This window comes from Rhinolophus sinicus, linkage group LG10, assembly GCF_036562045.2.
Source record: "Rhinolophus sinicus isolate RSC01 linkage group LG10, ASM3656204v1, whole genome shotgun sequence".
Taxonomy (NCBI): Eukaryota; Metazoa; Chordata; class Mammalia; order Chiroptera; family Rhinolophidae; genus Rhinolophus; species Rhinolophus sinicus.
This window is the reverse complement of record NC_133759.1, coordinates 42,979,731-43,002,552: the sequence shown is the minus strand read 5'-3', so window position 1 is coordinate 43,002,552 and position 22,822 is coordinate 42,979,731. Positions and strand designations below refer to the sequence as shown.

General features: G+C 53.6%; 1 protein-coding gene across 12 annotated transcripts in view; it reads right to left on the bottom strand.

The window, feature by feature from the left end:
- ATP2B2 (ATPase plasma membrane Ca2+ transporting 2) overlaps window positions 1–22,822 on the bottom strand; it is a 360,324-nt gene that overhangs the window by 15,938 nt on the left and 321,564 nt on the right. For all 12 annotated transcript variants that reach the window (XM_019732636.2, XM_019732642.2, XM_019732643.2 and 9 more), the window contains 7 exons: window positions 16,431–16,672; window positions 15,621–15,855; window positions 7,416–7,595; window positions 7,150–7,237; window positions 3,478–3,584; window positions 2,810–3,001; window positions 234–447 (listed from right to left, as the gene is read on the bottom strand). In XM_019732636.2, coding sequence (XP_019588195.1) covers window positions 234–447; window positions 2,810–3,001; window positions 3,478–3,584; window positions 7,150–7,237; window positions 7,416–7,595; window positions 15,621–15,855; window positions 16,431–16,672 — 1,258 coding nt within the window. The remainder of the gene's footprint in view (window positions 1–233; window positions 448–2,809; window positions 3,002–3,477; window positions 3,585–7,149; window positions 7,238–7,415; window positions 7,596–15,620; window positions 15,856–16,430; window positions 16,673–22,822) is intronic.

Genomic DNA, 22,822 nt, shown 5'->3' with positions numbered 1-22,822 from the left:
CCTTGCACAGTGTGTACTCAGTGTTCGGAGCTGTCATTAGTGGAAAAAGCCCTGGCTTTGAGATTGGCTGGATCTGGGACAGGGCCTGGCTCTGCCCAAGTCTTGCTGTGTGATCTTGAGCAACTAACTTCACCTCTCTGGTCCGCCACCACCCATTGGCAAACAGGAAGGTGGATGTAAATCCAGAAAGCTGAGTCTGGACCAAGGTGTCCCCGGGGGGTGGGGGGACTCACCCACAAAGAGCAGAGTGAAGATGAGGGTGAGCTGGTAGACAGCGTGGCCCAGAATGTTCTTCATCATGGTCCGTGAGATGAGGGGCTTGTTGCGGCCGTACGGCTTCCTCAGGAGCAGGCTCTCGGTGGGCGGCTCGGTGGCCAGCGCCAGCGAGGCGAACGTGTCCATGATGAGGTTCACCCAGAGCATCTGCACAGCCTTCAGAGGGGAGTCCTGGGGACAGCGACAGTGGAGAGGGCTGTCACAGGGAGGCTGCCCCACCTGCCGCTACCGGGTACCCACAGACATGGGCTTATTGTCGTGGTCTCAGCAGCTTTCTGCTGGCACCTTGATTCTGCTCTGCCCAGGGGGCCTGGCCTTAGCTCGTCTGATTGCGGGGTTCCTGAGCAGGCACAGAGCAGGTTCTCCGAGGCTTTCCTTGGAGAACAGCTCAGACCCGCCCACCTCGGCCATCTTCTTCCCCAGGGAGAAAACTGAGCCTCTGGGCCTGATGGCTACCCGCTCTCTGCCCTCCAGTAAATTTGGCCACATCCCTCCTCCCCTCCAGGTGTCTCGCCTCCGGGCTCAGGCCAAGACCTCCCCAAGGGGCTCCAGTGCAGATAACACCCCCCTCTCCATCTCCTCCTTCTGCCCTCTCCGTGCTGCCTCTTTCCCCTCAATTATCAATGGCTCCATCCTGGTCCAGTCTGGTGTGGATCCTTCCACATCTCTCTGCCTGAGACGGGATCACATATTCATATTGTTCTGTGCACAATCGGGTCTACACTGCCCCGAGTTAGTTAATCCATTGCCCCCCCCTCACACCCCTGCGTGCCTGGTCCTTAGCTGCCAGACTCAGGCCTCTCCATGCCCCCCCGAAGGCCTTTCTACAAGAGCACGAGCACCTTACTTGTTATAATCAAGGGATACGTTGTCCAGCCCCATCTCAGTGATGTCTTGTCAAGTTTGGCCCGTCTCCCCCTCTGCCCTACCCCACTATCCTGGCCTTCCTCCTTCTCTCGGAATGTTCCTTTTCCTTCCCTGTTTCCCTCAGGGCTCCTCTTCCTCTGCCTCTTAAATCTGTGCTCCCTGTGGCCCCTGCCTGGGCCCTGCTCTCTTTCCACACCTGTCCCTGGCTGCAGGCGCCCACCTCTCCCCACATTACCCCTCTCCAAGTCAGACCTCTCCCCGTGGCTTTAGCCCCATCTGCTGGTGGAACACTTCCTCCAGGACGACCACAGACCCTGTAAGTCCAACAGCCTGGGCTGAGCTGTCCATCACCCCTCTGTCCTCTCCCTGTACCTCCCGAGGCCCCCTCTGCCTGTACCCCATACATTCACTCACAGCCTAGATATTTACCGCAGCCCTTCCTTTGGCCACTTCTCCCACCTCTGCCTTGGCTCACTCATGCTCCCCATGCCCTTCAGCTTCTTCCTGCCTATCAGACTTCTGTGATTACATGCTTCTCGGGGTCAAGCCTCCCGCCCCCATCTCCTCACTAAGGCTTCCATGGTCACCAATTAAGACCTCAGGCAAACTCAGTCTTTTCGGAACCTCAGTTTCCCCATTTGGCATCCGTTGGTCTCAAGATGCCTTGTAGGAGTTGCCGAGCCATGGGAGTGTCCCCTAAACCACCACTAGAGGGAGCCTCTCACCCACAGACCAGGAGAGAAGGCCCTTGAGAGCCAAAGGGCTTCAGCCACCAGGACTCTGACTCCCAGGCCTGGGGGTATTAGGTGCTGCCATGTGTATCCTCAAGGGCTCAGAATGAAATAGAGGGGAGCAGCATTCCCAGGGCCACACAGCTATTTGGGGCAGTGCCAGTCTCAGGGCCTCTGGTGGCTTGTATGGGCAGGAGCTTGTCCGCCCACGTGGCTGCTAGGAGGGGCCAGGCCTCGGAATACCCTCGTGGCCTCCCCAGGCCCGGCTGGTCAGCCTCTGGGGGAGGGTGTGGGAGCAATGGCAGTTAACTGGCCTGTCTCTCCTCTGAGCCTCACTGCTGCATGGAGCTGGGAAGGAAGCAGGGAGGTGGCAGATGGTGGCGCCTGCGGTTGGCTTCCCCTGGGTTCAGGACACGGGCTGCTCAAGGTCTGGACTGCGGTCCCGACAGACCACAGCCTCTCTCTGTGACAGAGCCTCCGACTCCTGCTGCGGCCCCCACCCCGCCCCAGGCACTCAGGCAAACAGGCCCCTCCAGACACATTCTTTGTCAGAACTAAGGTCCGCTGGGCCCTGCCAGCTCCCTGCCCGCATCCAGCTGCCTGATGCCCCCTGGGCCTGCCTTCCTCCATCTCCTTCTGCCCTTTATGCAGCCAGGAGCCCTGCCTTCCCTCGAGATCACTTCTCACACTGCCTGGAGCCAGGGCAGACTGGTGCTCAGGTCAGGCCAATGTGGGAGTGAGGCTGACATAGCCCACTTGCCAGGTGACCTTGGGCAAACCCTGGACATCTCTGAGCGTCATTTCCTCTGCTCCGTGGAGCTGGCACCTGCCCCTGAGGTCTGTGATGCAGTTCCTGGCCCCCTGCAGGCACTCCATTGATGGGTGCGACAACCTGGGATTGTCCCGCGGGCCCCGCCCGCCCTCAGAGGACCCACCTGCGTGATGCAGGCGCCCGTGAAGGCCACAATCACGGCCACCACGTTGACTGTCAGCTGGAACTGCAGGAACTTGGAGATGCTGTCGTAGACGTTGCGGCCCCACATCACCGCCTTGACAATGCTGCTGAAGTTGTCATCCGTCAGGATGATGTCTGAGGCCTCCTTGGCCACATCTGTGCCTGCAATACCCTATGGGGATGGGGACAGGAGCCTGGGTGGGGCGACCCGGGAGGCAAGCGGCTCTAGCGACACTGTCCTCACCCCCTGCACGTCCTGTCCTACGCACCCCCCACCCCATACACACACCTAACTGCCAGCACAGCACAGGGCATCGCACACACACACATGCATTCACACTCCTGCTTCTCACAGGTCCAGCCCCTGAGGCCAGCCCTTTGCCTCCAGGACGCTCCCCCTGGCTCCTGGCTCCTCCCCCACTCCCAGACCCCAGACTCATCAGTGCAGAGAGAGGGCTGCCCTTCCATGGAGACCCGGCTGGGCTGAGCCTTGAGAGCACTGGGCACATAAGGTGGTCAGTGGGTGGGCTGAATGTGCACTGGAGGTCCTGCTCCGCCAGCTCGGGGCTGTGTTATCCATGTCCCCCAACCCCCTGCCCACAAGCTCCTGCCAGACGCGGCCCTACGCCCCTTGCAAGCTGCTCCTACCATGGCGAAGCCCACGTCTGCTTTCTTGAGCGCAGGGCCGTCGTTGGTGCCATCCCCTGTCACGGCTACCACCTGCCGCTGCTCGGTGTGCGTGCTGTCGATGATACCTGTGGACAGGCCAGGTGTGTGCTTAGGGCCCTGGGATGCTCCGTCGGGCGGGGCAGCTGGCCAGTCCTGATCCTCAGGAGGAGCCTGGGCTGCACCTGTCTGGCCCTGACCCTGCCACCCCCGTCCCTATGGCTCTTCCCAGCTCCAGGCTCACCCGTAGCTCCCAGCACCTGCAGGGGACTTGGGCACCTTAGCCTTATGCTCTGGGCCTGCTCGCCTCACCGGCACCCTTTCTTCTCTCTGCAGCCCATGGCCACACCAGCAGCCACCATGGCCAGAATCGCCTCCCCTCTGCTGGAGCTCCAGGGGCCCCTCTGTTCTCCAGGGGCCAGGGTTTTGCTAGGAGTCTACCATGTGCTCACCCCGCACCTTCTCTGGGAGGTCTATTCACACCTGAGGAGGTCTGGGTTGTGCCATTTGCAAATGACCCTTTACCCACTATTCTGGCCTTCACCTCTCTCCAGATGTTCATCCTCAATAAAATCCTCAACAAATAACAGAATGAATGGATAACATGTGGCCCCTGTCACTGAGCGGGGGCCGGTGCAAAAGGGTGTGTGAAAGATGTCATCGCTGGGCGCCTGTGAGTTGGTCGGCCCCAGAACATGGGCAGGACAGAAATTTGACTATCAACTTCGACATGTACTTCTCTTGTTCCACACATTAAATGCATCACTGAGGCCTATGTGGATCCTTCCACTTCTCTCTGTCCCTATAAAGGCCCCTGTCACTAACCCCCGGCTCCCCCTCCAATCAGCATAGCAGGCCCACGTCTTTCTAACACCTGAGTCTGGCACTGTCCGACCAGCACCAGGTGAAAGTCGTTTTCTCACTGCCCATGTGGCCTCAGCATGACATCTGCGTTCTTAGCTCCTCTCACGAAGTCCTCCGTGGTCAGAAGTTGCCTATTCTCTGATCTTTTCTTCTCTCACTTCCCGTACCCACCCTGGCCATCCCTAATCTGTGATTTTACTGCAGGAATGGCTCTCAGTCCTGTAGAGCCGGCTCTGCTTGCCCATGTCTTGCACAGGCTGTTCCCTGGCCCAGCTGTCCCTGTCACCCACCTGTAGTCTCAGCTTGGAGGCCACTTTCCCTGGGAAGACCTTGTGACCCCGAGAACCCCGCCTGCCCTCATCAGCTCCCATCCATCTGTATGTCCCCCTGCCCTGCGCTTGGCAAACAGCAGCAGCCTGTGGAATGAGGGAATGAGTTCCCTAACTTGGGGCACTATATCCCCCACCCCAGCTCTTTGCAACTGTCAAAGTTCCACCAGCTTCAAGGCCCAGCTCCAAGGCGTGCACCCCGAGAGCGGTCCCGGCGGCCCCTCTGAGCTGATGCCACAGCCTAGGACTATCTACAGCGGAAGCCTTCACCCCATCGGTTTCCTCGGCCTGCCTGGGAACTCCCCCAGGGCAGGGCGGGCCCCCCCAGGCCAGCACCAGCCTTTTCACAGCCCTCTTACTACTCCAAGTAGAGAAGGCAGCTGAGAGGACACTTTCCGCCAGACCTCTGTCTGCCACCTCCAGCGCTGGCATGGCCCTACTGTGTGTCGTCATCAGGGGCCCTTCTGCGGCCACCTCCTATTGCTCATCCCTGTCCTGTCTCTGGACGTCTCAGCAGCTGTTCACGCTGTGGGCCACCTCTTTTTCCTCACCTGGCTTCTTTCCTTGTTTTCCTGGGCACCACTGCTCCCGGCTGTCCTCTCGCCCTCTGGCTGCCTCTCCCTGGTCTCTGCTGACAGATTGCAGCCTCTGCCCATCGCTCAGGGAGGAGGTCCTGGGTTCAGCCAGCTTCCCTGCTCTCTGGCTTGGCATCCCCCACCTGTGTCTTTACCTCTGGCCAGCTCTCTCTCCTGAGCCCTGACTCCATGGCTGTCCAGATGTCTTCTGGACATCTCCACTTGGATGTCAGGGGGCCTCTAGCTCAGCCAGTCATGAACCGAGTGTGTCAGTTTCCCTCAGATGTGTCCCTTCTCTCGCAACTCTTAACACACAGCAGGCTCTCAAGCAGGTGTAGCCGCACGGAATCCTGGATCCCCCATCTCCCTCCACCGCATACCAACAGTCACTGGGCCCAGGCACCTGGTCCAGGTGTCCCCTCCCGGCTGTGCAATCCTGGTAGTCCCTCTGCTTCCAGGTCACATGGCGGGGAGTGAGCTTTCTGAGGCAGATGTCCCCCTCACGGCCTCCCGCACCCCCCACCCTGAGCTAGTGCAGGTCATTCGCACTCAGGCCCTGCACCATCTGACGCTGGCAGCCCCTTCTCTAGTCTCCCTCCCTTTCCTGAGTCTTGGCCTGGCCAGTTGAACTTCTTTCCACTCCTTGAAGGTGCCTCTGGGCTTCATAGGGCAGTACCCTGCCCTGCCTGAAACACAGGCCCTTCTGCTGGGTCCCCATCCCACCTTCCACGTCCTGTGACCGGACACCAGCAAGAGGGTCCCAAATCACTCTTCTCTTCCACCAGGGCAGCCTTTAGCGCTATGTAGGGAAGCCAGCCACTTAATATCTGCTGGATGGAACCTGGATCATGAATTCCAGGAGGGAAGGGTCATGTCTGCCAAGAGCAGGGCCCGACACATAGATTCTCAATAAACATTTATCAAGACAATAAGTGAATGAATGAATGAATGAGTGACTGAAGAAGAAATGGGGAGAGATGGGGGCCTCCTGCTTGGGAATGTGTGGTTCTGGGGTCCCGTGTTTCTGTTCCCAGATCTGCCTCTGCTAATGTGCTGGGGCAGCACCTTTGGGAGAGAAATCCCAGATGCTCTAGGGATGACCTCAGCCAGACACCTTCTCTGTATGTCCATCTTACAGATGGAAAAATTGCGTCCCAGCGGGGCAGGGACTTGCCCGAGGCCACAGAGTAGGTCGGTGGCAGAAGCAGCACTTGAACCCAGGGCTGTGGGACTCTGAACGTGCCAAGCATGTGGCCACCTGGATGGGCTCAGCAAGGGGTGTGCCTGTCACTGGAGGAGACAGGGATGTAGGAGGAAGCCGGCTGTTGGCTTCATCTCTCAGGTTGCTCTTCCCGGGACAGCCCATCCTCCATGTCCTGGTTACAGATGTCGCTTAGGGGCCTCAGAGGTGAAGCAGACCCAAGGTCTCAAACTCCCAAGCTCTGGGCCCAGACAGAACATAAATAAATGAAATGGGCTGAGTGTCAGACATAAGAAGTGGTGAAGACGGTGTCAAACCTGAGGGAGCAAGGTCTGCACAAAGTCATTCAAATTCAACATAAAAAAAGGCATTGTAAGACCCAAATAAAACACAGCTGTGGGCCCCTTTCAGCCCTCAGGCCATGAGTTTTGGCCCCTAGACAGGCAGTCCCATTGCTTCCTATAGGAGCTGAAGCCCAGAGAGCAGATTCACAAACTCCTTGCCTCACCATCCCCTCAGGAGGCCTCCAGGGCTGTAAAGAGGATAAGAGAAGGGTGTCCCCAGGTGTGGGGAGCCCCAGGCGAAAGCCCTTTTCATCCTGGAAAGAATCTGTAGACGCCAGGAAACAGAGGCCTGCAGAGGGCTGGCACCGGCACCTCAGAGCTGCCCGAGCCGCCTGGCTTACCTTTGACCAGGGTGTGCTTGTCTGTGGGGGAGGAGCGCGCCAGCACTCGCAGCTTGGGCCAGATCTTGTCAATTCGCTCCTGCTCAATCTGGAGAGGGATGCGGGAGAGGGAGGGGTGGTGAGGTTGGGGAGAGAAGCAGGCCCGGAGAAAGGAGGGGACTGGCCTAGAGTCACTGGGTTCTTGGCACACTGGCTGGCTTCTGTACAATCATGCCACACCCGTGCCTCCCGGTCCCCAGCCAAGCTCGTCCCTCTGGGCCACGTACCTCTCCCTTCTCGTTGCGGATCCTCCGGTTGAACTCCTTGCCCTCAAGGCACAGGAAGTCCTCCCCAGGATGGATGATGCCACACTTGATGGCAATGGCCCGGGCTGTGTTGATATTGTCACCGGTGACCATGCGGACCGTGATGCCTGCCCGCTGGCACTTTCGGATGGCTTCTGGGACCTGGAAGGGAGGGCAGGAGCCATGGGGGTGGAGCCACCTTGGGGGGATGCCAGAGTGAGCCCTGCTCACGGGCATCTCCACCGAAAGGGGCATAGATGACTGATGGCACAGGGACCATCTCCTCCTGTCCTGGGCTGGCAGGCACTGTTAATCGATCACAGCACCCTCTGATTAAATCATGATGTGGTCTCAGAACTCTGTGCAGAGTCCCAGGCAGCTGCCACCTACCTATCAACTGTGACAGTCCATCCTAGGATGAAACCAGTGGCTCTCCTAACCTGGACAAAGACTTCGAGGAAGACCCCAATAAACACCCCCTTAGATCTGGCCCCAGGTGAGAGTATAGCACACTCTACTACTGAAGAGGACCTTGTCCCCTGCTCTATCCACATGCACATTTCCTGCAAACTCAATGGTAAATACGTTCATGTATTTTCAGGGTTTTTTTGGGGGGGTGGGGTGGGGTGGGAAACACTGCACTTAGGAGCATTTTATTTATAGAATGTGACATTGGCTTAGAATAAATGCAAATGATTATGCATTTGTATGAAATGAGACATGACATTTCCCTGCAACAGTAAGAACTGCCTCTTGCCCTGTCTGTCACGATAGACTGATGTCTCAGCCAATCAGAAGCCAACAAGGTCCTGCCCCCTCCCCCCAACCTCCCTCCCACCCTATGCTCTGGATTTGCCCAGCAACTGGGATAAAAAACCAGCCTGCAACTGCTGTGGCCCTTTATAGACAATACAGATCAATTGAATAAGATTTTTACTCATAGACACTGACAAATAATATTATAAGGCAATATTTGCTGCAAAACATTTTTGAGTGGGAGGGGACATGTCAAGGACAGAAGATTGTGTTGTACTAAAATACCAAAGCACCTTAGAATCTCAGGCTGGAAGGGAGTGAGTCCTGCTCCCCACTCCTCCTGCATATCTTGGTGCCTGGGGAGCGTTTCCCCCAGAAACGTCTCAAGGAGCTAAGAGTGTGAAGACTGTTTTGAACTAAAGCGAGTCTGTCTGCCTCACCCCCTACTGACACATTGAAATCCTCCCTCCCCCACCCCAGGACCTCAGAATGTCACCTTACTCGGAGACAGAGCCTTGAGGTAATCAAGTGAAGATGAGGTCATTAGGGTGGACCCTCATCTCTTGTGACTGGTGTCCTCGTAAAGGGGAAATGTGCACACAGACACACACACACGCAGCGAGAAGGCAGAGATGGGCTGGTGCTGCTACGTGCCAAGGAACGCTGAACACTGCCAGCAAAGCACCGGAAGCTAGACAAGAGGCTCGGAACAGATCCTTCCCTCACAGCCCTCAGGAGGAACCAACCCTGCCGACACCTTGATCTTGAACTGAGACAATACAGTTCTGTAGTTTGAGCCACTCCGTTTGCTGTACTGTTACAGCAGCCCTAGCAAATACAAAGAGTTGGAATGTTGGTCCCCAACCCGACTGCTGACAACCCCTGCACCTCGGTCCCCTTTCTGCCCTTAGGAATTTTAGAACAAGGATCGACCTTGAAAATATCTGGCCTCTGTCCACCCCATCCACCCCATCTGCTGTCCCTTTAGCTAGAGCACTGCCGTCTCAAGCCAGGGTCACTGCCCAGCCTTCTCCAGTCTCTCTGCCTTTGGCTTTGCCCCTCTTCCCTCTTTCCACTGTCCTGAGCACCAGCGACCTGCCTGAAGTTCAGCCTGTGGTATCACCCTCCCTCAGAGACTCCGCCCTGCTGCTTGCAGAGAAAACCCAGACTCCGGAGCACAGCCATTGTGTGGTGGGATGAGGAATGAGTGCCACGGAGAGGCAGCGTCCAGGCCAAGGTAAGGGCGCCTCTCCAGCCACCAGAGTTCCCTAAGAGACCAGCTCTGTGGTGTCAGGTAGTGATCTCCCTGTCCTACAAGGACTAGAGCAGGTGAGCTGGTCACGGCCTCTTCTGCATGTATTTCCAGGGCCCAGGAGGAGCCTTCTGGGGCCCACGTGAGCAAGGCCTCTGCCTTGTGCCACAGCAACTGCTCACATAGGCAAATGTGACCTCTTTTTATAGAGCCTGAGGGAGTGGGGATGTGGAATGTCCAAGATCCCTTTTACATAATTGACCACGTCCTCACAATGGCTGTAACCGGGCTGCAGCCCCCTGCTGTCTCCTACCCCAGAGGACAGGAAGCAACCACTGTTCTTTTGGGAGCACACAACTTTACCTGGCTCCTGCCCTGAAAGGAATAATTTAGGTTATGTTTGTTTCAAAGATGTGTGAGGCCTTGGAGTTTAGGTCATGACTCTGACCCTCTGCTCACTGCCTAGATCTCCCCCTAGGTGTCCCTCACAGATGGTTGGCCAGCCTCTGCTTGCATGCTTCTGATGACACTTCCTCCAAGGCTGATTGCTCCCCAGTGGAACCATCTATCGTCTGCTTTCACACAATTGTTCTTTTTTCAGATAAGAGAGCGATTACTCTGGGTCAGACCTGTACTCTTGAATGGAGGCAGGGTCTTTGGTAAAGATCTGTACAAAGGGCTCTGGGAGCACAGAGGAGGGTGCCGTTACTTTAGAAGGAAGTGGGCCGGAGGAGAAATCTGTGTGAGCTTCCTGGAGGAGAGGGTGTTTGAGCTGCTTCTTTTCAGCCAAGACTACCTGAGGCTCAGGTACCTCGTACTCCGCCCTGGCGGGGTGACACAGACGACCACTTCATTGTGGTCCAGGCTGCAGAGATCTGTCCTGCGAGGCGCACAGGCAGAGAGGGTGGGAAGTGCGCTGCAGACAGCTTGCTTCGGGTGACCTGGAGGGGCCGAGGTGGAGGGAGGGGCTGTTGGCTATGATGCAGGAGGGGGGCCGGAGGTCCAAAGGTACCAGAACAAGGGACTGGCTCCTTCAGGCATGGGAGCCACAGCAAGTTCTGAACTGGGGCTGAGGTGACTGGTGCCATGTTTTAGAAAGACTTCTGCTTTAGAGACTGTCTCAGGGCGCTCAACGCTGCCTGCCTGGAATCCCCACCCTGTGGACCTCCCCTGAACAACCTGGCTCGGGAGCAAAAAGAGGAGGCTAATTTTTATGGCCCCCACACTTTGCACTGTGTAGTGGAAGCTTCCCTGCCTCGGGAGAGAGGGCTCAGGGAGCAAAAGGCTGGGCTGGGCTTTGCCTTGGCTCTCCAACATGGGGATGATAGTGTCCACCCTTCAGAGAGGCTGGAGGGTCCTGTGACAAGGGGCAAACAGCACGAAGCACAGGGCCAGCAGATGCTGGTGATGAGGGGCCAGGGAGGCTGGCAAGACCCCTCCCTGGGGGAAGACGTGAGTCTTCCTTGCTTGTTCTTTCTGTTCCAGGAGGGGTGGAGGTATGCAGAAGGGGTGTGTGGATGCAGACGCAGTGGGGTGGGTGCAGCAGGCATCTGGAGGAGCAGGTGTTTGGATGGTGAGACTCCTGGGTCAGGGACCTTGGGGGCCTGTGACCTGCCTCAAATGTGGGGGGATTGAGTCAAACCTGGAAACACCTGAGGAGCCTTCCCAGCCACCCTGAGATACTCCACTTCTTTTCTGGTCAGCAGCCCCCTCACTGGACGTCTTCATCCTGTCCTGCGTCATGCTCTTGTGTGTTATGTGCCTACACATCCCCCTTCACCAGATGTTGCCATAGGCTGTGGGATTTGGAGGATGGGGACCGCCGATCGCTCAGAACCCTCGCGGGGGCCTGGCACACAGTAGGCGCTCTTAAATGCATCATGAGTCCTCTTTGTGCTTAAGTCCCTTCAAACCTGACCTGGGACATGTGATTTTATACAGAGTCAGGTGAATGGATTTGGATGGGGACGTGCAACCCTCTACAATTTAGCGCCAAGCCCCCTTCCTGGTATTTTCTCTCCTAAATCCCCCTGGGATGATGTTCCCTGGTCCCCGACACTTAGCCTCCCTTCCCACCTCTTTGTCTCCTCCTTCGCCGTCCCCTCTGCCTGGAACGTTTCATCTTTCACGGGAAATGTTCTCGATTCATGAAGTCATCCTGATTCCTCCAACCCAACGGGGCACTTCCTTCAACCGCTCTCACTATGTCCCTTTATTGCTCCTCATTTATGTATTTGACAAACAACTACTGAACGTCTTACTATTTCTGGCACTGAAGATCCAGAGGTGATTCAGACTCAAGGCCCAGAGGCATCAATCTGGTTGAAGTACGCTTTCTACACAGATAAAATAGCTGTAAAATTGAAAAAAAAAAAAAATCCTTCTTTTGCTAAAATTACCCTAAATATTTCTCATTGAGGAAAACCAGCCAGGAAATGGGCACTTCCTGTTTTCATTAAATAAAGGCTTTTAAACATCTGTTGTTTCTGGTGACAGCTGTTGCCTGTGACTCCGAGGGCTCCAACGCCCCGGCTCCCCCAGCAAATCCCACACCACTGCTCTCCCCATTCCTTTACCCACACTGGCTCCAATCAGCCTCAGAAAATGCACCCGAGGTAGCATCTTCTGGTGGGGTTTTTTGGCAGGACTGTTTTCAGCCGTTTTGTCCTTTGTCTTCGTGAGGGAGGAAAGCAATCTGAGATTCACCCCCTTGACAGATGGGGAAACTAAGGAGCCAGAGTTTGTTTTCCCACAGCAGCTGCCAAACGAATCTGAACATGCTTGTAGGACCTAGAGGAGATCCAGGCTGAGGGTTTCACTCTGGCTGGCCTCAAGGTGGCCCAGGCGAACGTGACACAAGTACACTCACTGTAGGCATAGGTACTCCCCAAGGTCACCCAAGAAACTGGTGACAGTGGCTGCCTTTGAGGTGGGAACTGAGGGGCTGGGGTGGCTTGGGGGGGCTTCTTTACCCTGTCTATGCCATTGAACCTTTGAATTTGGCTCCCTGTGTATAAATTGCCTAAAAAAACAAATGAAAAACCATCCCTGCATCCTCAGGCCCTGCGTCCACCCCTGACCCTCTGGGAGATGATGAATCAACAGGTCAGAGCTTTTATACCTGCAAGTAGTATCACCAGTAACCCTGCTGTGTCCCTCACTGGCGAACATCCCACTCTCCAACTGTTCAGATGGGGAAACTAAGGCCCGGGGAAGAGATGCACCTGAGGTCTTCTGGGAAGGAGTGGCAAGGGCAGAATTAGAACGCATGTTCCTTGACTGCTGTGTCACTCCAGTAAGTCACTGTGCTCCAGCATAGCTTACACCTTCTAAATCCACATCCTGGGGGTGAGCCAAGGTGCGAGAGGTCATGCGCTGACTGAAGGAAGAAGGGCTAAGGGTAGGCCTTCCAGTCTGCGGGCTCGGAATGTCAGAGCTTGGCAGGGACCCAGGTGGTGCCTGGGCCCAGCTCCCATTTTACAGATGAGGAGACGGAGGCACAGAAAGGGGAAGTGGCTTGTTAGTGAGTGCAGGGTTGGGGCTTGGTTCCAGGCCCCCTTTCTCCACTGTAGGGGCCTCCGGGATGCAAGTGTAGCCAGCCCTGCAGGGTGGGACAGCACCTTCCTCCCACAGTCTGAGCCTGAAGCCAGAATCTCTGGATGAGCATGTTGCCAACAGAAAATGCCAGGGACCCAGCTCAGCCCTTCTCTCTCCTCTGCTCACCCACCTAACTTAGGACCACTTGCTCTTTCATTTTTGTGGCTCCCGGGAGAAGGTCTGGGGGAGGAAGGCAGAAAACCTGTTCTAATCCGGATTCACTCAGCCTCTTAACAGAGAGACTTTGGGAACCTCACTGTCCCTGTTTGGGCCTCAGTGTTCTCATCTGCAAATTGGGGGTGTATAAAGGTATTTGGACTAGATCGGCAGTGCAAACCTTGAGTCATGCCTCTTTAGTGAATTATGAAATCAGTTTAGTTTAGTGGGTGGGTGGGGGGTGTGTGACTAGCATTTAAAAAAAGAAAGACAAGAAATATAAGAGAATATAAAATATTTAAATGCATCACATTCCTTTGTGAAATTCTTATTTTGGTTAAGCATGTGTGTTTATTGAGTTATGAGATAAAAAATTCATGGCCAAAAAAGTGTGTGTCTGATGCTGCTTTCCACTCCACCTCAGGGGTGTTTCCAAGGCACGGTGACAAGCCAGAAGCTCTGGGTGTGGGGACTAGAGGGGGCATCTGGGGATGGGAAGGACAAGGGAGCCACAGGCTGGCCTTGTGAGCTGTGCAGGGACAAGTCTCTGTAAGGAGATCCATCATGGCAAAGCCTGAACACAGTAGCAGCTGGTAACGAGCTGGCGTCCCACAGGGAGGCTGAAAAACGGTCTGTCTGCCCAGGGAGAGACGCAGTCCACAGGGAAATGTGTATGGGCTCTGGTGCCAAGCAGAGGGCCACAAACGGCCTTTGCTGTGTTACTCTCTGGGTGGGAGTGAGTGGGTCTGTGTGTGTGCGCATGCGTGCGTAAGATGAGCGCAGGCACGGTATTGGAAGCCTGGGGTTCTAGTCCCATTCATCCTCATGCATTCATTCCACCAACACTTATTTGAGCGCTTTCCGTAGGCCAGGCTCTGTGTTAGGGCTGTTATGTGTCACTGAATCCACGGGGAGGGGCAGAAAGGAAGGGGACCCACAGTTATGGGCCACTTGTCTTGTGCCAGATGCGCTGCCTGTTACTTGTACATATTATGATGTCTCACTATTCTGGTGTGTGTGTGTGTGTGTGTGTGTGTGTGTGTGTGTGTGTGTGTAGAATACTATTATCATCATCCCGTTTATAGATGAGGAAATGGAGGCTCAGAGAGGTTATGTAACTGGCCTAAGGTCATGGAGCCGGTAATGCTGGGACTCAGGATCCCAGGTCTCTCTGATGCCTGAGCTCACACTCTTGACCCTTCTCCCTGCTGCCTAAATGTGAAAGTCCACGGCTATGAACTTCTAGGTTCTCTTGGTTTTTGGAACCAACATCGGGGCCAGGAACTTGGTAAGCATCTTGTCTGCCCCCTTTTACTTGAAAGAAGGGGACACAGAGATTCCGAGAGGAGCAGAAAATGGCCAAACGTCCCCAGAGAATGGTGTCAGGGCAAGTGGGGAAGACTGAAGTTGCCCTTGGTGGAGGGAGGTGGCCCTGGGGCCACTGTTTCCAAGTCCCACAGCCACGGCCAATCTGGACCCAGCCAGGGCCTGGCTGGGGAGTCAAGTCTGGACCCAGCAGTTGTGAGTCTTTGGAGGAAGGGAAGGACAGCCCTCCCTATGCCTTGCCTTGACCTGGGATCTGACCTCTGGCCCCACAGGGGAAGTTGACTCCCTCTGCCTACCACGGCAGCGTTTGGGAGACTTGACACAGCCTCTCTCTGGCCTGGGCAGCCTGACTGACCAACCACATCCCATCCTCCCCGGACCCTGCAAATCCCCAGCATGGAATTCTCAGCTCAGATTAAGCTAGAGAAGACTGAAGACCTAGTGTAAGCTGAGCACCTCTATCCTATTAGATGTACTTAGTCTATCACCTACCTTGCTCCTTATGGGAAGGGGTGTGCTGTCATTCCCCTTCCCTTCTGCTTGACAATCTGACCTTTGATTAACTTTCTAGCTCTGTTCCCCTGGAAACTGGATAAAAGTAGACTGTCAGCTGCGTCCCTAGGCAAGCATGCGATTGTAAACTGATTGGTAAACTGGACCTGGATGGGGAGAACTCTAAATGCTGATGGGGACACCACACTTAGGGTTTCCTGAGTGCAGTGACCTTTGTTACTGGCCATCTCCTTCGCAAGGACCTTGAATGTAGGCCTATGGATTTGTTACAAGAGATCCTCACTCCTGTGGGACAAGAGGTCACTAAGGCAGGGCAGCCCCCATGCCTGTCCCTTGAGGCACCAGAGGGAAAGTCTCCGGTGTTTGGGTGGATGGCTCTAGGACTGCGGACCCGAGCAGACCAAAGTCAAGTGTGGCTGATGCTGGTCTGATGAATCTGAATGTTTAGGAGCACGTAAGGAGCAATACCCCTTGGGTGTTATAGGGAAACTGAGGCTGGGAGAGATGAGGCAATTTATGCCAGGCTACCCAGCAGGCTGGACTTCCAGCCTCTACCCCTTTCCCTGATCTGCTGGTGGGGGGCCTACCTCCGGCCTCACGGGGTCCTCGATGCCCACCACGCAGATGCAGGTGAGGTCGTTCAGGATGTCATTCTCATTGTCCCAGTCGGGCTCAGGGCTACTGGGGAAGTCGCGGTAGCCCACACAGATGGTGCGAAGCCCGTCACAGGCCATGGGCTCGATCACCTTCTTCACCATCTCATCCCGGTCGCGGGGCCGGAAGACCCGGGGCTCCCCTGCCCCGGTGAGGATTTTGCAGCATCTGGGGGATGAAGGTGGGAGATGGGTAAGGTCCAGCCGAGGGCCCAAGGATCTTCCCTCTATACCTGGCTCGAGCTCAGGTCCCCCCACCCCTGGGGTGATTCCATTGTGTGGCCAGGGTTGAGAACCACTGGGCTAGACTAATCCTCTCAAGGTACAAAAGGGGAAACCGAGGCCCGGAGAGGGAGAGTGACTTGCTTAGTTCTCCAGGCTTATTGCTGGCACCTGGAGTCAGAGAAGACTGGCTAACAGTGGCCATTGCTACCATCAACCAACTCTGCGCTAAGGAAAGTAAAATAAGAGAGATCTAACAGCGACAATGGGTAGAACTTCCTGTCAGTGACTAAGGAGGAGTGTAGGACTCGCTGAAGAAATTGTTAAGAGGAAATAGTGGAAAAAGCACTGAGCAAGGGCCCTGGAGGTGGTCTTGCTGTGGGACATTGGGCGGGGCCCTCTCTGCTCCCCTGGGTGCCAGGCGGCCCCTCCTCGGGCCTGGCCTGCGGGACAGTCCCTACTGCACGCCCCTGAAGCCCCGCCCCCGCCCCGCGGGTCCCGCCCCCTCACGGCGCGGCTTACTTCTTGAGCACGATCTCAGAAGCACCCTTGCTGTACATGCGGAAACTCTCATCCGGCAGCTTGATGACCGTGCTCATGGACTTGCGCACAGAGTTGAAGGTGTACACTTTGTACAGCTTCTCTTCCGGCATCTGGCTGCGCACTGCCTCGTAGTCCTGCTTCAGGTCCATCACGAAGCCCAGCAGGCCGCACTCGGTCTTGTTCCCCACCTGCCGAGGCAGCCCGCCCTCCTTCTCTGGGGGCTGCAGAGAGAGAGGTGGGCGGCTCACCGGGGGCTGCCTCTGAGGCCCGGGGGCTTCTGCCTCGTGGTCTGAGGGGCGAGGGCCAGGCTCTGGCTGCCCCCTCTCCCCGCAGCGCGCCCTTCGTCCTACCCTCGCTCGCTCAGCCCTCAGCATCCCAGGCACAACCCTGGCTCCTGAGGCAAGGAGCCATGCAATCTCAGCTTTTAGAAAACATACGAGCTATTATTTCAAACATAAAACCTGATAGAGAAGGAGAGAAACAGTTGTGAGTCCACCACCCAGCTTTGTAGAACCTTAGCCTTGTGCTGTATTTTCTTCAGATTTTTCGTTTAAGAAACATGACAGATAGAGTTGAATCTCCCTGTGTATCTCTCTCCACCTGCATAATACACTCCTTGTCCCAGAAAGAACCTTTATCTTGAATGTAGCATTAATCATTACTGTGTGTGTCTCAATGTTTTATTTTGAGATATTTCTAGATTCACGTACAATAAGAAATAATAGAGAGCTGTCATCTACCCTTCATCCAGTTTCCCACAGCACTCACCTCCAGTATCACTGCGACCTTCACAACCAAGATTGACGCAGATATCATCACACTGACCTTCAGATTTCACCAGTTTCATAGGCACTCGTGTGTGTGTATGTGTGTACGTGTGTGTATGTGTATGTACGTGTGTGTGTTTAGTTGTATGCAATGACATCACATGTGGATTCCTATGACCACCAGTGTGAAGATATCCAGCAGTTCATGACAAAGATCCCTGTGCCACCCTTTTTATAGCCACAGTCACCTCCCTTCCATCTGCCTCCCTGGCCCTGGTAGCCACTAATCTGTTCTCCATCTCTATACTTTTGACATTTCAAGCGTGTTATAAAAATGGAATCATACAGTATGTAACCTTGAAAGACTGGCTTTTTCCCCCTCAGCATAATCTTCTCGAGGTCCAGGCAAGCGGTTGCGTGTATTAACAGCTTGTTCCTTTTCGCTGCTGAGTAGTATTCCATGCTATGGAAAGCCCATCCCCTGTGATCTCAACTTAGGTTCAAGCAAATGGAACTGCTGTTTTTGTATGTCAAAATGCTCAAACACTGGCAATTTCATGTAGTTAAATCTGATGTATGTCTGTATGTGTGCACGTGTAGTGCTGTCTTACACGTTGAAACCTTCACAAAAGGAGACCGTCCACAGTCTTCTGTAACATGCTTTACTCATGTACCATTACCTTTTCGAGAATCATCCATGTTTAGGGTGCTAGTTTTAATTGCTCTATGGAGTCTAAGCTACAATTCACTTCTCCATTCTCTTTCTTCCTCCTCTTTTCCTTCTTTCCACTCTGTCATTTGGTATACACTCTATTTTTTTTTAACTTTTATTTATTTTAAGTGTGTTTTTCCAGGACCCATCAGCTCTAAGTCAAGTAGTTGTTTTCAATGAAGTTGTGGAGGGTGCAGCTCACAGTGGCCCATGTGGGGATCGAACCCGCAACCTTGTTAAGAGCACCGCGCTCTAACCACAGAGCTAACCGGCACCCCCTGGTACACACTCTTAAGCACTGGTTAAGTGCTGGCCCCCCACCAATGCTGGGCTGCATGAGCAAGCACCCCAAGTCCCTGCCCCAAGACTCTCAGTGAATCACCAGCCACATCTTCCCCAGCACCTCTCACTTCCTTGGGCAGCTGCCTGAACACGAGCTCCTTCATGCCCCTGTACCTGTGCCCTGCTGCTCCTTCCCCTTCCCTGCCAGGCAAACTTCTCCTTGCCCTTTAAGGGCCAGCTCAAATATCTCCTTCTCTTTAAAAACTGCTCTGTAGGTCCTCAGTTTCTCCATCTGCAAAATGGAGAGACTTGAGCAGACGATCTCTAGCTGAGAGAAAAATTAACCCTTTTCACCCTTTTCCTTCAGGTGGACGGTGGTGAGTTGTATTCTTTTCCTCTCTGGGTTCTCAGGGCCAACACAGAGCCCAGCACCCATGAGACACCTACTAAGTGTTTTCTGGATGACTCCTCCAGATCAGTCTGGTGGGGAAGACTCAGGTTAACAGGTAAGAACAAGACACCTCCTTATGGGCACGCACTGTAGGCTTAGCAGGAGGCTGTGGGAAGTTCCCATCTGCAGGTAAACCGACCTCCCACACGCACCTGCACACATGTGCATACACTCACTCATACAACTGGCACAAAATTAACATGTAGCCACTCAGGTGGAGGTGGCTTTGGGAGTGGTAAAAGCTACCACAGATAAACTCAAACCCTAGAGAGACTTTGAAGAGGAGTAACTACTTATGAACATACCCGAGTCCCCGCCCCCTTCCCCGGAGCAGTGGCTTTTCATGGGTGTCAGACCAGCCTTACTCAGCCTCCCTCATATTGTTCAAAAGAGCAGCCCAGATAGGAAGAAGGTGAGGTCTAGAAGATGCCAGTGTGGACCGGCTATGCAGGGGACACGACAGCAATTAGAAATGACCCTCACGTAACTCTCCCTTCTACGGTTAGAGCTTTGGCCAAGAGCGCCGACCTGAGCCCGGTGGGGTCATGGGCATTGATAACAGGGCCGTCCTGAGACCCAGGGATTCAGAGGAAGGACAGAGCCTTAGACCCTAACCCCTCGTCCTCAGTCTCTCCATCTATAAAACAGAGAGACTTGAGCAGATGGTCTCTATCTAGCTGAGAGAAAAAAATCAACCCTTTCACCACTTTCCTTCACGTGGATGGTGGGAGGGACGGCAGAGAAAGGCAGAGCTTCACAGGAGGGAACGATCTTCGGAACACGCTCCCGCCCTCATGTCGTGCCGAACTAAGTCTCCAGCACCATGAGCCTTGAAAAGTTCCCCAAGCTCTGGTGGGATTTGATCTGAAAACAAAGGAATCTTGGATACAGCTTCCCATTGCTGATATTTGGGAAAATAAATGCTAAGCACTCCCCTTTGTCTCTATAGTATGCTGTGATGTTGTGCTTGTAAAATTTATACATTTACTTACTTTTTAGGTTATTATTTTTTTCAATTTTATAATTAACCTTCTGGTGATTTCCAGAGTTTTATGTGTTTTCCATAACAGTTTTTTCCCCTTCCACTAATAAAAGAAAATGACGACACAGAGGACTTAAATAAAAATGCCTAATTACTCATTTGCCCAAGAGAGCTGAGCAGTTATGCCTGCAAAACACCCGGCATTTTATTACCCTCTGTGAAATATTTTAATTTTCCTCTAAAAGGATTTCAAACAATCCATGGTTGCAAATGGCAGAGCTGCCTCCTCTGTAATTCAATTTGTTTCCATGAACTTGAGCTCTGAAATCGCCTACGTGCATTACTGACAAGCAGGGGTTCGCCCCTTTTCTCTCTCTCTCTTTTTTTTTCTTGACAAACCCAGAGACTTTGCTATTGCTGTAGACTTTCCAAGAGCCTTTTGACCTCCAGGGCTCCAGTTCTGTAAGGGAGTTAACGCGTGGGTATTGTTCCGGTTTTGATGGGGAGGAAGCAGGCCCAGGAGGGAAATGACTTGCTCCTGGTCATGGACCTGCAGAGGCTAGGCCTGCGGCTTTCCCTCAGCCCTCTGACCCCCAGTGCAGCCTTCATCCAGCACAGTTTCCCGGGGAGGCATTGAGCCCTTTGGGAGTGCTGGGTGTAGCCACAGGCGTAGCTTTGGGGGAAAATTCGTGCCCCTGTTTTGGGATACTGGGGAGTGAACACAGCCAAGATCAAGAAATGATGATTTGAATAACTACAAGTTATAAATAACCTGCAGAAATGAGATTAAAAAATGTAGCTAGCATTCACTACCTCATACTCTTAGGATGGCTATTACAAAAACCAAAACAGAAAACAACTGCTGGAGAGAACATGGAAAGACTGCAACCTTTGTGCATTGTTGGTGGGAATGTAAAATGGTGCAGCTGCTGTGGAAAACAGTGTGGTGGTTCCTCAAAAAATTAAACAAAATTATCACCAATTCCACTTCTGGGTATCTACCCAAAAGAACTGAAAGCATGGACTTGGGAAGATATTTGTACACCCATGTTTATAGCAGCATTATTCACAGAAGCCAAAAGGAAACAACGCAAGTGTCCATTGATGGACGAATGGATAAGCAAAGTGGGGTCTATACATACAAGAAAATATTGTTCAGCCTTAAAAAGGAAGGGAGTTCTGACACATGCTATAACATGGATAAACCTGAGGACATTATGCTAAGTGACATATCTATCCGTCACAAAAGGACAGAAACGTGTACTGTATAATTTCAATTATAGGTTGTCCCTAGACTAGTCCCCAAATTCACAGACACAGAAAATAGGATGGTGGCTGCCAGGGGCTGGAGGAGGGAGAAATAGGGAGTTAGAGTTTAACGGGGACAGAGCTTCAGTTGGGGAAGAGCTAAAGTTCTGGGATGGGTGGTGGTGATGGTGGCACAACAATGTGAATGTAATGTACTTAATGCCACTGAACTGTGCACTTAAAAATGGTTAAGAGAATACATTTTATGTTAAATGTATTTTACCATAATTAAAAAAGAAACTTTAAAAATATCCCCCCAAACAACCCAGCAATTGCAACATTACAATGTCCTGAGTGGGTTAGAAGACGCCTTTCTGCTCATTGGCTGTCTCTGGTGGCCCCGCCTCCTCACCCCTCAGGGACAGGCACTGACGGGAAGGCTTCCCAGGCTCGGGATGAACCACCAGCCGGCCTCCAGGCAGCAGCAGTGACCATTTTCTGAATGTGGACTCTGCTCACCACTTGATTAAGCTCTTCATGTGCTTCGTCTAGCTGTATCCTCACAGCTCCCTGGGAGGCAGGCTGCTATTATTCTCACTTTACAGTTGTCCACACAGAGGCCCAGAGGGGCGAGGTCACCCTGCTAGTAAGTGGCTGAGCTAGGATTTGACCCCCGGGGTTCCCTGCTCTGAGCGCACAGCACGTGCTCTCCCAGCAGCCCTGCCTCTCTTCACTAGCTTGAGATTGTTCATTAACTAGGTAACTGGTTGGTGATGTAGAGTCCACGAGGGAGAGGCTGTGTCTTTCTTGTTTACCTCTGCCTCCTACTGTGGGCTAAGCAACGAATGAAGGAACACTTTTGTGTTTGTGTGTGGGGTGCTGCCAATGGGAGGCCAGATGGGATGGAATCTTGTCAGAATTCTGGCCTCCAGCATTGCCATGTAAAGGCCTGCCTCCTCGGGAGCTCCTCGGGTGCCAGGTCTCCTGAAGAGCAGGAGGTGGCAGAGCCATGCCGGCAAGCCCCAGGATCTTTCCCAGAGGCTGGGAAGGCAGAGGTCAGTGTGGGGGTCCAGGACACACACCGGGACAGGCTGGAACCCCTGGGGAGACACTCCTGGAAAGGAGACTCCTTGGGGACCCTCCCAAGCTCACCAGTGCATTGTACATATGTGTGTGTGGTGAGTGTGTGTGGTGTGTGTGCAGGGTGAGGGGGTGGGATGTAGGTGTTAACAGCTCTGTTAAAAATCAGAATTTTCCAACAGGGGTGATTTGCTTTAAACTCTTCTCCCAGAGATGGTGTTCGCAAAACAATGAAACCAGTTGTTGAATTCTACATGAAGCCCCCTGCCATTTCACACACCAGAACTCTACCCGCTACCTCACCTGCCCATCTTAATGCCCTGCAAAGGCACTTCCAGAGTCTTCCATGCCAGGCCCAGAGCATGGCTTGACAGGCTGGCTTTGAGGCTCATTTGAATATTCAGTTGAGCCTTCGATTTGAGCCAGGAGATCTGAGTTCAAGAGTTGTCTCTCTGTTTCTCTGTCACTCCCTCCATCCCCCCTCTCCTTGGTACCCTGGTTCTAAGATTATGGGGAACACAATCAAGCAGATCCTTCCTACATTTTGAGGGTTCACTGGGGTTCTCACTGCAGCCACTGGAGTTTCGGAAGGGGGTATGCTGTGGACCTGGGGTTTCTAACTAGGTTTAGTTTGGCTGATTTATTCAGGAAAACCATCCTGCCAGGAAAGTTCTTCTTGCTCCTTCCTTTAGAACCACTTCAAGGGTTCCAGGGAGGTTTGTTTTTCTCTTAATAGTTTATATTTTCAGAAATATGCCATAACTTTCCAACAACTTAGCTTCACAAGCACTCATCTCAGTTAAATAATTCAATGTTAACCTTAGTGTTAACCTACTTTAGAAGAGTTCT